Genomic DNA, 15315 nt, shown 5'->3' on the forward strand with positions numbered 1-15315 from the left:
TATAGGTTCTATATAGTATGAATGTGTGTAGTATGAATGCAATCCGGATGTACTATAAGTAGCTACTATATTATTTTGTTTGGTTTAGCCTATTCTTTGAGTGCTGTGAATTCGGACATACTTATTTTGTAACATACTGTTTTTCGCCTACTATTGTAGGAAAGTATGCGACTTCAAATGCAGCCTAAGGGTGCTTCTGATTTCTTATTTGCGCATTCTCTTTTCCTTTTTTTTGCTTTCTTTCCTCACATCTTAGCTCCATCCCCTTAGGATGTGAAAGAAGGATACACCTGTGCATCCTCGCTCATGACTCCTCAGGAAGTGTCCTTGCTCGCCGTTCCTCGCCCAAGTGGTGCTCACTGCAGTCAAATGACGTCCAGCTCCACCTCTCTGGACGGGATGGACGGATAGAGTTGTGGGTTGGGGTGTGGTTGAATATTCTAGCTCCACCCATTAGACCCAAATTACATTCTCTCATCCTGGCTGGACATATAGCGAGGGGGAGACGTAAGCTCTACCTATTTGCTCTGCAGTAAGCAGCCCCTCTCCTCACCTCATCGCGGTGCAATTTGAGATGCCCTTCAAGATGGCTGAGTTAGATTGGTTTCCGGGTCACGGCCTGGAGGACGAAGGAGCAAGGAAACAAGTACACCTCAATTTGATTATTGAGAAGCACCCTACAGCTGCATCCGAAATCGCATACTCTCTTGAATAAGTACTTATTTTGAATAAATAATTACTTCATGGCCATACAAATTATCTGCATTATTGTAAGAGACAAAAGCTTGCCCATCACACTCGCAAGCTTTATTTAGAATTAGAGTTCAGACTGCAGGCATATGTAGGCCAAATCCGTTTTTTACTCAGATCTGTTTTTCTCATGACAGTGTGAACAGCACAAACCACATGGAATCTGATCTTTTAAATTCCGATTTGTGCCACTTCCATATGTGGTACTAAATCCGATAGAGGTCAGATGTTTTGCAGTGCGACCTCAGTCTGAACAGTCATATCGGAATTCATGTGACTTTTACGTCACTCTAGGTCAACATTCGTCACAATTCTGTGCTCATGGGAGTCACTTCAAAGATTGTACATACTCAACGTTATCAAGACCGTTGCGAAAGTAGTCAACATTTGAAGTGGATCAAAAAAGTTTGTCAAAGTTGTCCTAAGACAAGAACGGGTATTGTTCAAAATTCATGTATGACTTTGATGAAAGGTTTTGATCCACTTTAAATGTTGACTACTGTAGTATGAATGTAATCCGGACGTACTACATTCACCATGTTGTCATTTTCATGTGACCTGCAGTCATTTTTTTTCTGGTGTTGTGCTGAATTTCGACCCCACCAAATTATTACCCCTAGTATTGGTAGGTTCAGGATTTGTTGTGGGGGAGGGGTTAGGATTAGGGGTGGGGTTAGGATTAGGCAATCAGGTAGGCCTACTGACTTCAACGAGTGGGTAATAATTTGGCAGGGGGTCGAAATTCGGCACAACACCTGCCTCACTGGCATTCACAAATCCTCTCCTGTGGGATAGTAAAGTGTCCATGCACACTTAAGAATCTCGTCAAAAGAAGGAGGTAATCCGCATACTTTTTGCCTACTCCTTAATGAGTAGCCTACTGTGAATTCAGACATAGCCTACTTCTTTTGTCTCATACTTTTTTTCGCCTACTATATAGTAAGGAAGTATAGCCTATGTGATTTTGGATGCAGCCTACCTGTGTGTTTGACTTGCCTTTGAAATGACCATGACAGCGATTCGAAAGGATACGGAGCTGTCTGCTCTATAATCACTCTCGCGGTACTTTGATGTCATACACCAATAGGTCTGCACAGCGCCGCTTCAAGTCAAACACACCTAACGACTCTCACGAGCTGGTTCATTTCAGTGAATCAACAAAATAATTTCCCAATGAATAGGCTTGTTCGACTTGAACCGGCGCTGCACATACCGATCGGTGAATGACATCAAAGTACCGCGAGAGAGCAATTCAAAAGCATAAGGAGCCGTCTACTTTCTATTCGCTCCCGCGGTACTTTGATGTCATTCACCGATCGGTCTGTGCAGCGCCGGTTCAAGTCGAACAAGCCTATTGACTCTCATGAATCATGATTCACTTTTTTTGTGAATCAAAAACAAACGGCGATTAATAAATGTTAGCCTACCACTTTATTCGTGTGAGTTTGCTACTTTTATTCAATATGTAGAACATAAGGACAAATTATTGAATTGCATTTAAATGCTGTTTCTAAAAAGTTCCTGAAAATAAATGAAATAGCCCAATCGTTGCAAGAATTGTCGGTATAATACATTGATTTCTGATATGTTCTGTTAAGTGGAAATAAACCGATTCAATGGCTGGCAGCAGACTCATTTGTTTGAAACATTTCTGTCTCAAAATAAGCAAAGGGATCATTATTGGAACCAAAATCGTTGAAAAGAACCAGAATCGGAAGTTCGGACCAAAATCGATTAGCATCTTTCCACAGCAACCATGCACAATACCATGCTCTGCCTGAGATTGCAACAATGATGTAAGTAGGAGGGTGTTATTCGGCACAGTGATGCTCTTTCCTCTCTTGATGTGTTACCTGGTGGGCGAGAGCCAGTGACGTCACGTCCCCGTTACGAGCTGAGCTCGATCTTCCTCGCGCTGCACTCGGAACCACTCGTTTAAACAAGGGCATTAAAACGCATCTAAACCACGCGAGCCCGACATCATCAACATCGGATCTAATAGGGAAAACTGAAGATGCTCCAATCCCTCGCCGGAAATTCGTGTGTGCGCTTGATTCAGAGCAACAAATCGGCATGGTATTTTCTGTTTCTGGTTCTCGGCTATATTTTATATCTCATATTCGGTGCGGTGGTGTTCTCCTCTGTGGAGCTGCCGTATGAAGACCTCCTGCGCCAGCAGCTCAGAGAGATCAAACGACAGTTCCTCCAGGAGCACGAATGTCTGTCCGAGGAGCGGCTGGAGAGGTTTCTGTCCAAAGCGTTGGAGGCCAGCAACTATGGGGTGTCTATTCTCAACAACGCATCGGCCAGCTGGAACTGGGACTTCACCTCGTCTTTGTTTTTTGCAAGCACTGTCTTATCAACCACAGGTGAGTCATTGAGCAATGCGGATAAACTCATAAAGTTATATGACTGCATGACATTAAATAACTAGTAACCAGCATACCTGATACTTTAAAGATCCGATGCAATTCATGTTTTTTATTGGTGCACCATTTGATGATTCTATATATTTGCAATGACCTATATTTATTTTAAAGGCTTCAGCAAGGCATCAATAACAACAACACACAACACGGACATCTCATTTATCTTTTCCAACTCTCTTTCAAATAGCCTAAGTTGAATCCACTTCTGATAATAACAGAGAAGTTCTCCTATTGTAGGCTTCTTGTTTTTCTCCATTTTCTTTGTTCCCTTCGAGAAGCTGTCTTGTCTGTCATTTAACACCTGCCTTAACGCAGAAATGTTACCTTAGACAGGTATCCAATTCTCAAACGGGCATGAAACGGACAACAACTTTATAGAAGATCTCTACAATTTGGTCTTATTCAGATTGTGAACTAGGCTATATACAGAAATGGGCCTGCATGCTCAAATATACAGAGAAGAGGAAGCTCACTCAGACATGCAGATATACATTTTTAGTTTCTGTTCTATTGAAGTGGACTCCATTGTTTCCCAGAAATAAGAAAACTTTAAATGAAAACCACCCCTCTTCTCTCATTATGAAACTCGCCATTCATAACAAGCCTCAGCATGTAGGCTACAACTATCCCAAACCAGTATAACATGAAAGACTATATATTCTTTAACCCTGTAAAGACTGACATAATAAATAATTATTAATTATGAATACAATTATTAATTATTGAGCAAAAATATGCAACTTTTTATTTGTTTTTATTTCAATGGCTAAAAAATAATATGAATTTTTGAATTTATAATGAAAATCAAGCCTGCATGTAAATATCAGTTATCACTTTATATCCTACAATAATATATCTTAGTAAGATGATATTTAAATGCTTTTATGATCAAAGCTCTGTAGTTTTAATCGTGGTGGGCAAATCATATAATGCAGTGAAATACAATGAATAAATATTTCTCAAAAGCCTGATGTATAATTTTTTATAAATTTGAACATGATTTAAAAATAATAATAATTAAAACAAATATGGATAATCAAGTTAGATGCTTCAGTCCAGTAAATGTTCATCTTATTAATATCAAAAGTAATAACAATATTAAAGTTATTACGTTTACAAAATCATTCAAGATTTCATAGCAAAAACACACGTCTACCATGACCACATATTTAGAATTATACAAAAAGGCCATTTACTTACTATAATGTATGAACTATTAATCAGAGGGTAGAAGGCATGTAGTAATAAGTGAGGGTTAGTGGTATAAAAGGAGCATCTCAGTCTTTGCAAGCAAAAATGGGTCATGACTCATGGCTCACCACTTTGTTCCTGATTTCATAAGAATTGTCAAACAATCCAAGTCACATTTCTCAATGCCAGATTGCAAAGAATTTGTTTTTTTTACCATCTACCATACATCATTTTATGAAAATATTCAGGATATCCAGAGAAATCTCAATCCATGTAGGGGCAAGGCAGGAAATGTGCGTGACCTTTGAGCCCTCAGATGTCATTGCATGAGAAACCATCATGCTACTGTGTTAAAGATAGCCACGTGGGCTCGGGAGTACTTTGGAAAACCGTTGTCACTTAACAAAGTATACTGGTGCATCAAGAAATACAACTTCAATCACAGTTGCGCAAGGAGAAATACATCAATTCTTTGCAGTGATGCCGCCGACATCTGTCTTGGTATGGGGGTGCATCAGTGCAAACGGTATGAGTGACTTGAAAATGTGTGAAAGATTGTACAGAGACATATCATAGATGTGCGCTCATAGAAATAACCAAATAAGATGACATCTTTTCTGGGAAGCAAGACAATGCCAGGCCTCATTCTGCACTTGCTAGACACTACACCGTACAGTGGATGTGCTTGACTGGCTGCCTGAAGTCCATATCTGTCTCTTATTGAAAATGTATGACCCATCATGAAAAGGAGAATCAGACGACGACGTCCACGGACTGCTGAACAGCTGTCTTGTATCTGGCGAGATTGGGTAAAAAATCCACTGGCAAAACTGCAACAAATAGTATCCTCAATTCCCAAGTGATTTAAAAAGTGTAATTAAAAGGAAAGGTGATGTGACACAGTGGTAAACATGCCTCTGTCCCAACTGTTTTGGAGGGTGTTGCAGACATCAAAATCAAAATGTATATGTGTTAAATACAATTTTAAAATGGGGTTGTATGAGTAAAATCACTGTGATGATTTACCAGGAAAAAAAGTTTTCAACCATTTTATCATTAAAGGAGAACTCCGGTCAATTTTAACATTGAGCTCATTTTTTTGTAAATTTGGAGTGCTGTCAGTACAGAGAACAACGACAAAAATCGGTGTCGCCTACACTGTGTTATCCTCTTTTTAAAATTTGCACCTACCTGTTTTCGGTCGAAGTCCACAGTAGTCGATTGTCGAGTTCACGTGCATAGGTTAGTATCTATGATCACGCGCGTGAACTCGACAATCGACTACTGTGGACTTCGACCGAAAACAGGAAGAAAATACAGGTATGTGCGCTGGCTGAATTAACTTCATTTTTATTCATATCTTTCACATCTACTGCAGTCAGATTCACCGCGTTCACTCTGAAGGAATCACTCACAATGGCTGGGCACTTGTAATGACACATCAAGGATGTTAAGAGGCTAAAAGCAGATTTAAAACTTGCCCCATTGTAGTCAACAGGGTGCAAATTTTAAAAAGAGGATAACACAGTGTAGGCAACACCGATTTTTGTCGTTGTTCTATGTACTGACAGCACTCCAAATTTACAAAAAAATGAGCTCAATGTTAAAATTGACCGGAGTTCTCCTTTAACACAGACATTCAATATCTATTTCCCCTTTACATGTATGCATGTTGCACAAAATATAGTTTCAAATCTTCTTTCTTTTTATCTAAAAAAGGAAATTTGAACAAGACAGTAGAGCGGAATAAGGCCATAGAAGTATAACCACAGTTTTTTAAACCTGATTTGGCACAGTCATCACATAAAGGACATCATGTTCCTCATTTTAGTAAAAGTGAAAACCCAATTCCTGGAGGGCCAGAGCATGCTCAATGGCTAGAGAATACCCAGAATGCACTGTGAGAGTCGCACGCGTAATTAATTTGAATTTCCACGTCTGACCAGAAGATGGCCATCCAGTTTCCAAACCACTGGTCCAATACAGCGTTAAATCTTATAGGTATAAATTCCTTTTTAATTGATTATTAAATTGTTTCATTAAGGTTTATAGATGGTTTCCATGACAGAGTTCAGGAGTTTGGGCATAAACTCATGGTAATCACTAGAAATTGTTCTTTGGTCATTTCCTTTTCAAAGTGGCATTTATGTCCTTGCTTCCTTATTAATTGACTTTGCTCTGTAACGCAAATCCTTCTAGCACGGTTGTGTCTGAGGCTCGAGGCATTTAGAGACCCTGCAAACTAACCTGATTGTTGATGCTCATAATGTGAGATTGTCCATTAGTTGTGAGCTCTAGGGAGGCATCGAACTGCTGAGGGCAGAAATGAGAGCAATATAATCTGTTTATCTCAGGGACAAGCACACAGAAATGAAATTACAGTGCTTGACTGAATGATTAATTCGTTGATAATCCAGGATGGGACTTAATCTACGTGTTAATCTGTGTCTGGCAATGGCTGTGAGACAGTATGGTTTTGTTTTCAGTGATAAGAATAGTGTGTGCTAATCCATGGGTATATGCTAGTCTCCTGAAGGAAACGTTTTCATTAAGTAAATGGGAATGTTTAATGTGTCATTTCCACCTTATAATTCACAGGATATGGTCACACTGCTCCTCTCTCTGATGGTGGGAAGGCTTTCTGCATCATTTACTCTGTGATTGGCATCCCTTTTACCCTCCTCTTCCTCACGGCTGTGGTGCAAAGGATCATGGTCTATAGCACATGGCAGCCCGTTATGTACGTGCACACGCGCTGGGGTCTGTCTAAACCCCTGGTGGCCCTCGTACATGCAACCATGCTGGCTGTCGTGGCTGTGTCCTGTTTCTTCCTCATCCCCGCGGCCATCTTCTCTGCCCTAGAAGAGAACTGGAACTTTCTGGAATCCTTCTACTTCTGCTTTATCTCACTCTCCACTATCGGTCTGGGTGACTATGTGCCTGGAGAGGCCTTCAACCAGAAGTTTCGTGAGCTCTACAAACTGGGCATCACTGGTAGGTGTGGTTTCTAGTATGTGCTTTGTTTTGTTTAGGCTTAGAGCTGCACGATTCTGGATGAATTGAGATTCACAATTTTTTTTTGTTTCAAACAGAAATCACGATTCTGAACAGACAACTAAACAAAATAACATGAAATTTACTAGAGGTTCTGACAAAATGTATTTGCTGCAGTCTGTTTAAAACGTTTAAATAATAATAATAATAATAAATAAATTTTGAGTGAATGATTCAATGACTCACTCATAAATACTTCACTTGTTTCATTCTTGGATGAATCAACGTTTTTGAACAAATCTCTTAAATTAATGATTCAATGACAAATTCATTTTTAACAGTCACTTGTCGCCAACTACTGGTGTAATGATGTAATCGATGCAATCGTTATTTGATGTGTCAAGTTATTTTCAAAAGGTGATTTGCTCTATTTTGATCACTTCCATAGACATCAGTGTTTATATTCAAACTTTAATATAAACTTTTATCCCAGTAGGCCTACTTCTTTGGTAATATGAATATTTAAATAACGAGACAGTTTGTGAAGCTGTTTCATACCTATACATGCTAAGGAGTTTATTTAGTTTTTATTCGTTTATTTTTCGAAAATTCAGAAAATCACAGTTGATGCAGCCGTGTTTCCATTACAGATTTATGCAAAATCTTTGCGATATTTTCTAAATGTCGATAAAAAATTATTGAGAAAAGACAGCGTTTCCATTAACCAATGTTATGTGACTTAAAGGAATAGTTCACTTTAAAATGAAAATTCTGTCATCATATACTCAACCTCATGTTGTTTCAAACCTGTATGAATTTCTTTCTTCTGCTGAACAGAAAGGAAGATATTTAGAAGAATGTCAGTAACCAGACAGTTTCTGGTCCCATTGACTTCCATAGTAGGAAAAAAATATACTATGGAAGTCAATGGGACCAGAAACTGTCTGGTTACTGACATTCTTCTAAATATCTTCCTTTCTGTTCAGCAGAAGAAAGAAATTCATACAGGTTTGAAACAACATGAGGGTGAGTATATGATGACAGAATTTTCATTTTAAAGTGAACTATTCCTTTAAACTTCATTTTTTTTCTCTCGCGATAAGTAGACGTAGATGTGTTTTCCGAGCATTAATGGCAACGAAAGCCCCTTATACTTAGGAGCGCCACATATGAGGTGTTTCTAGGTGTTTTTCCCTCATATCTTCTTCAAGGTCTTGATTAATTGTGGCATTTCTTTGTTGTTTAGAATCCAGTATTCACGTAATTCTTTTATCCTTTATGATTTTAATAAAGAAATTCAGATAATCAAACCTAATTAGACACGAGTGGAGCACACTTTGTTAATCAACCCAATCAACGAGTTAAGAGGTGTGTATATACATCAAACTTGCCTCCGTTCGTTGACAGTTTAACAGCATCCCTGCACGGCTCCACCACCCCATGGGGGTTCTGGGTTCGGGCAAAATTTCTGAGCTCGGAGCCCTCCCCCTGGACAGCACGCCAAATACGCATTATCTTTACTCTGTTTAATTGATGTTAGTATGAACTTGTGAATTGCCTGAAAAAATACCTCATGCGAGCGTAAAAACTTTTTGCGAAATTGAAGTGTTTCTATTGGGCGAAATTTCAATTTGCACAATTTAAAGGGTAATGGAAACACATCTTGAAGTGTGGATTTTTGTCAGAATGCAAAAGATAGAGGACTTAAACTTGACTGAAAGCCTTGAATATGTAAGGAATAACTGCCGTTTCACCTCAGTCAATTATTCCGCTTATACTACAGTTACCACACATTGTTCCGATGATGTTTCAAGACATTTGTCAGGTTTTTGTCCTTAAAACACTCTTGTGTGTGGGACTAATTTCTTACTCATCTCATCATCTTAAGATGTTGCTATTTCCAAAACATAATTTTAACGCTACGGAGGCTTGAGCCACTGATAGCAGACTAATGCAGTTATTAGAGAGTGAGAGAAAGAGAGAGATTAAAGATTCTGTGTCTCTCAACTGTGTTCGCAACAGTGCCTCTACCAATAGCGAAACTGTAAGTTTATCTTCTCCAAGAACAGTGCTGTTATTACCTCGCTAGTGAGAAATGCCATGTAGCTTTTTTGTTAAACTGTTTTACTGATAAAATCTTCAGAGCAGTGCTGAGTGCGTGTGCGAGAGAGTGAGAGTGAGTGAGAGAGGGAGAGAGAGTATGTGCTTTCCATACATAAAACATAATTTTGTGGCAAAAAAAAACATGGAAATAATTTGTTGTTTTTATCCTGTTGTTTACTATATTTATTTTCTTGGTTAGTGTCATTGTGGGTTTTGGTTCTTTTGCTGTTGTCTGTTGTAAGGACCTTTGAAATAACTGAAATCATTTGGCAAGGTGATATGGAACTGTAATGCGTTCAAGACCTGCCTGGAACTACTTAGCCGTGCGTTTCCCTGAAAATAATTGCACACCTTAAAACATGTGTCACCCAATCAGATTCAAGCTGCCCCGTAGTACAAATATTTGTGTGTATTAAAAAAACTCAAAAAAGTTTCAGAAATGCTGACATGAATAACATATGTCAATAGTAACCATGTTCTGTGGTATTTTTGTAATCTAAACTGATTTAATGTTCTAGTTTTGGTTACTAAAATGTTAACATTGTGGTCCAATTTAATAGCCCTTATATTTACTCAAGCCTTTTTTTCTCATAGTGACGTATTTTATTGAGTAAACGGTAGTCGATTCAGTTCCTGTTCCTCGTAGTGAAACTGTACAATATGCAAGTAAAAATACTCCGCTTACTTCCTTTTGTATATCTAAACATCTTCATGTGTAAGTCTAGCCTGTTGTCATAGGAACAGATGGAAGGTAAAAGGAAGTGCATGTGATTTAAGGGTTCAAATCGTTCTTCCACTGCTGCTCTACTGCTCCATCTAGTGTTTGTATTACTTATGAAGCAGTACAGCTCTCCTTTTTAAAAAAAGTTGCATGAAAATCCCACATGGCTTGCGTACTTGTGTGGGTTTAGTTGATGCAGATGGCGCCATCCTTCTATTCAGTATGTGGGAGTCGGTGAGAAAGGTCCACATTTGCTGTCGTAGTGTAATTGTGGAGGAGGATATGGCATTTGTGAGGCCAACACATGCTGAGTTGGCTTGAAGTCTCATATTTCTTTTGCTCTGACTCTCTGCAGTCTAAAAGCATTTTATTCATGATCCTTGAAGTGGCATATACACACCTTTCCTTTAAAGTTAACACAACATATTTTGCAACCTATTTTATTTAGCATTTTGTAATGTGATGTATTTTTTATGAAGAAATTTAGAACAGGACTTAACTTTAGGCCTTTCCATCAAAAATCGGATTGTGAAAATGGGCATTATATGCCATACTTAAAGGGATAGTTCACCCAAAAATCCAAAATTCTGTCATTAATTACTCACCCTCATGTCGTTCCAAACCACAAATGAAGATCTTTTTTAAGAAATCTGAGAGCTTTCTGTCCCACCGTAGACAGCTACGCAGCTATCAATTTGACACTTCAAAAAGTTCATAAAGAGATCGTAAAACTAATCCATATGAATTGAGCAGTTTAGTCCAAATTTTCTGAAGAGACTTGAGCCACGTTTCCACCGAAATTACCCGGAACAATTTGTCCCAGGAACTTTTTTACCAGGAACTTTACCAGGCAAATAGTCTGGTGACGTCGGACTGCGCGCGACTTTACAGTTCCCACTGGATTTCATCCTCTGAATTTAAGCTTAATAAAGCCTGAACCTCGTCGTCGGTCCATCGGTCGTATTTGTTGATACTCCATTGTTGATTCGAATAGCAGACGACTGTTACTGCACGCACCGCAACAGATGGTGGTTGAATAAAATGCTGCGTGGAGTCAACCAATCAAAATGCGGCATGAACTCAACCAATCAGCATGTTCAGCACCCAAGTCCCACCCCTGAAAGTACCTGAACTTTGAAAAAGTACTACCAGTAGCAGTAGTAGCAGTATAAGTAGCAGGGACTTTCGGAGGGGGAAATATTTACCCAGAACTTCATTTAGACCCTGGTTCCTGCGGTGTAAACACACCGAGTACCACCCCAAATTACCTGGAACAATTTGTCCCAGGAACTTTTTTTACCAGGAACTTTACCAGGCAAATAGTCCGGTGACGTAGGACTTTACAGTTCCCACTGGATTTCATCCTCTTAATTTAAGCTTTAGTTCCTAGAATTAAAGTTCCTAGTTCCTGACTAAAAGTTCCTAGTTCCTGGGGAAAGTTCCTGCGGTGGAAACATGGCTTTGATCGCTTTATATGATGAACAGATCGAATTTAGGCTTTTATTCACATATATACATTCATCAGCTCACAAATCAGTTATGTTAATATGTTAACGGAAGGTCAAGCATGTTCTCTTGACTGTTCATTCTCGTTTTACGCAGCACGTTTGAGCTTCTACAAGAACCAATGAGATTTGTTCTTGCACAACAAGCAGGTTCAGTTGAGCTTCTGTTTATGAGCTTCAATGTTTAAATGTCTTCATATAAAGCGATCGAGTATCTTCAGAAAATTTGGCCTAAACCTCTCAATTCATATGGATTAGTTTTACGATCTCTTGATAAACCTTTTTGAAGCGTGAAAGTGATGTGTAGCTGTAACGAAAGTCATATGGGTAAATGATAGAATTTTCGTTTTTGGATGAACACTTTAAGATAGGTGGTTGGAAGGGTGTTGCAAGTAAAAAAATTATAATTGTGTTATAGCAATTTATTGCCCTTCTATAAAAAAATAAATAAAGACATTTTTAATATCAGATTTTTAAGTGTCCATTTGTAACATTTTGCCAGACTGGAGAAAACTCCTTTCAAGCTACAATGAAGCAAGAAACACACACACAGACATGTAGAGCATACAGAGAAATATATGAGGTGAAACACACCATTAAACTAATTTAGTTAGCATAAACTCTGTCAAAAGTTTACATTCCTTCATCTCTCCATCTCTCTCCCCTTTGTGTTGCACAGTGTATCTCCTCCTCGGTCTGATTGCCATGCTGGTGGTGTTGGAGACCTTCTGTGAGCTGCAGCAGTTGAAGCAGCTGAGGAAGATGTTTTATCTGAAGAAGGAGAAGCCCCAGGATCGCCTGGCCATCATGGAACATGACCACCTGGCTTTTACCTCCATGCCAGACGGTACCATCAACTCGCCCCATGAAGATAAAACCGAGCCCTTTGTGGACTTCCCTGTCCTAACCTCTCCGGGAGGTGATGACCCCATGATCAAATAGATGTTTTGGCTTCCATCAACATAACCTTCAATCGAGGAAGACATCTTTAGCCGAGGGTTCTCGCATGTGACTTGCTGGCCACAGAATTGTGAAATTACTTGAATATATCACTTGAGATTCTGCGTATTTAACAGCCCTCTACAAAACGATGCCAATCTGGCTTCCTGTTTCTTGACGTGATGAAATCGTTCAGTGAGCTTACTGAATATCTGCAAATGATCATAAGCACACTTAGGCCTAGCCCATAAAAACCCGGGAGCTAGATTGTCGAAATGGTAGAAGTAACCCCGACAGCATTTGTGGTATAATGTTGATTTCCACAAAAACTTTTTTTTGAGAAAGCAAAAATGTGGGTTTCAGTGAGGCACTTACAATGGACGTGAATGGGGCCAATTCTTAACACTAAAATACTACAGTAATACTATATAAAATATACTATCATTGTATGGACAAAAAAAAAATTAATACAATGGAAGTCAATGGGAACCAAAACTGTTTGTTATCAACATTCTTCGAAATATCTATTGTTGTGTTCAGCAGAAGAAAGAAATGCAACATGAGGGTGAGTAAATGACAGATTTAAAAATTTTGGGTGGACTATCACTTTAAATAAAAAAAAAATTGGACCCATTTACTGTAATAGTAAGACCTCAAATTTAGGTTAAACTTGTATTGCACCTGGAATATTATTTTAAAGTCAAATTTTTTTCAAAAATAGACTCGAAATCGTAAAGCACTCCTGCCGTGATCTAAACTTCGAATAAAGACCAGATCTTCTCAGATCTTCATAAATATGTTGTGAGTGCTCAATATATATTGTTGGAGACCTGTCATCAAACATAGTAGTTGCACATCCATCATCTGTTAAGTGTTATTTCAGACTCACATCATCTACCTTGTGAGTTTGCTAACAGTAAGATTTAGATTTTAAGATTTAAATGATATCTTCTACAAGTGGCTAACGAAAATATTCTAGCAATCTCATGAAGCTGTATTGCTCTAATGCATTAAAATGTTAAGACTATGATGCACTATAATGCAGCATATACTGTAGCATAAATCGATGTCGAAGCGCAAAAAACTGTATACTTAAAGGGGAGTCATTACACGTTTTAGATGACAGTTGAAAATGTAACATTTACCTTAAAGGAGAGTTTAAAGGTGTTTTAAAGGGGGGGGGAAACATGCCATACTGTATTCTTTTCTTGATACAGTGAAGAAAGTGATATTTTACCTTGGTCTCAATATTATGACGCTTGATAGAGCAAGTCAATCTCAGTTTACATGGATTTTTTGAATCCAAGGTCGTATAATGGCTGGTTCTATGTGTCTTTGTCTTGAGCTACTGAGATCCAGCACAATGTCTTTACATACCAAAAATGTTCGACGAAAATCTAGGATTTCTGAAGTTTGGTTCAGTATTATCGACTAATTGACTGTATAAAACTTAGATCATCCAGATCTTTAACTGTTTGCATTCAAAACAATTTTGTGGCTATTTAATAAACATAAAAGATTGAATTATATTTTTGAAACATGCTTGAGGTGTTGTTTACAACAGAATGCTTGTGTTTGTATTATGAGAATGACTGTTGTAGGCACAGACTGATGACTACTGTTTAAGGTCCCGTTGGAAGATCACAGTGTACAGCAGATTTGTTGTGTCACAATCACCACAGTAGAATGTCATGACATTTTTATCACGATAGAATAAAAGCTGAATGTTTTAAGGACTCATTTTAACAGCTGTTTTGTCTGACTGTAGGGATTATTTACAGATAGTGCTGTTTTTATATTAATAAACATGCTGAATCCGAGCTCAGGCCATGGGAACTTGAATGTGCTGATGTGACATATTTATTGTGTGAATAATGAAATGCTTTGTGATGTCAGTGCTGGATTCTTTGTGCTTATTTGCCCTTGGTGTTTTGCTGCATTATTCTCTGTGTGATCAGCTACAGTGTCTTAACATTGAACCAGTGCAGCATAAAATCATGTATGTATTAGTTATTGATTTTTATTTTTTATTGGTGTATCAGTAGTATGTTTAGAAATGCATAAGGGCATATGGTCTTGTTCTCTGTTTAAGATGTGTGTGAAATACTGGTGAATAAATGTTGTCATTTCAATAGATAAAAATTGAAATGGATTAATTTAGCCTTGTAAACATTTTTATTTTATTTATTTTTTTAGGGAAAAGTCATCACCATTACCAATCCTTTTAAATGTTCAAAAATGACCAGAAAATCAGTGCGATAATCTTTTTATTATTATTATATATATTAGTGCTGTCATAAATTAACACGTTAACGTTATCCTTGCAAGCACAATTAAATGAACTGTTAAATGTACGTAAACAGTTAGGGTGAAAAAATAGGATGTCAGATCCGAGTCATGTGCGTCAGGTCTTAAAATGATGTCAGTCATAATGTTAATCAAATAAAGAGAAAATCACTCACTGCTTTTATAGCTTTAAGTAGGATTAATCTATATTTAATTTATAATTTTGCAGCGAAAACTGAAGTGTTTGATATCTTTATTTAATTTCTGTATATATCTTACCCGTTAGACCTACTTAATCTTAAAACACAACGGTATTTACAAGGTCACATGGATCAAAAACAATAACTTTTCGTACATTTTGACAGTGAAAGTACAAATCTGAACTGGTCTGACTGGG

The 15315-nt window shown here is 38.0% G+C and overlaps 1 protein-coding gene and 1 long non-coding RNA gene across 2 annotated transcripts; one reads left to right on the top strand and one right to left on the bottom strand.

The window, feature by feature from the left end:
* Positions 1 to 2525: 2525 nt before the first annotated feature.
* kcnk1b (potassium channel, subfamily K, member 1b) lies at positions 2526 to 13810 on the top strand. Its single transcript, XM_082154978.1, has 3 exons — positions 2526 to 3119; positions 6969 to 7364; positions 12373 to 13810. The coding sequence occupies exons 1-3, from the start codon at positions 2765 to 2767 to the stop codon at positions 12633 to 12635; spliced, it is 1014 nt and encodes a 337-aa protein (XP_082011104.1). The 5' UTR covers positions 2526 to 2764; the 3' UTR covers positions 12636 to 13810.
* On the bottom strand, positions 7584 to 12364 carry LOC309487359. Its single transcript, XR_014201832.1, has 2 exons — positions 11480 to 12364; positions 7584 to 11014 (listed from the first exon to the last, which is right to left on the bottom strand). It is a non-coding gene; the product is annotated as an uncharacterized lncRNA (long non-coding RNA).
* Positions 13811 to 15315: the final 1505 nt, after the last annotated feature.

This window comes from Leuciscus leuciscus (assembly GCF_965113295.1).
Source record: "Leuciscus leuciscus genome assembly, chromosome: 22".
NCBI classification, from domain to species: Eukaryota; Metazoa; Chordata; class Actinopteri; order Cypriniformes; family Leuciscidae; genus Leuciscus; species Leuciscus leuciscus.

What these genes read in the sequence shown, in the direction of transcription:
- kcnk1b (XM_082154978.1), top strand. Translation starts at nt 2,765, where the DNA reads ATGCTCCAATCCCTCGCCGGAAATTCGTGTGTGCGCTTGATTCAGAGC. An exon ending in CACTGTCTTATCAACCACAG is followed by an intron (nt 3,120 to 6,968) that starts GTGAGTCATTGA and finishes TATAATTCACAG; the next exon opens with GATATGGTCACACTGCTCCT. An exon ending in CTACAAACTGGGCATCACTG is followed by an intron (nt 7,365 to 12,372) that starts GTAGGTGTGGTT and finishes TGTGTTGCACAG; the next exon opens with TGTATCTCCTCCTCGGTCTG.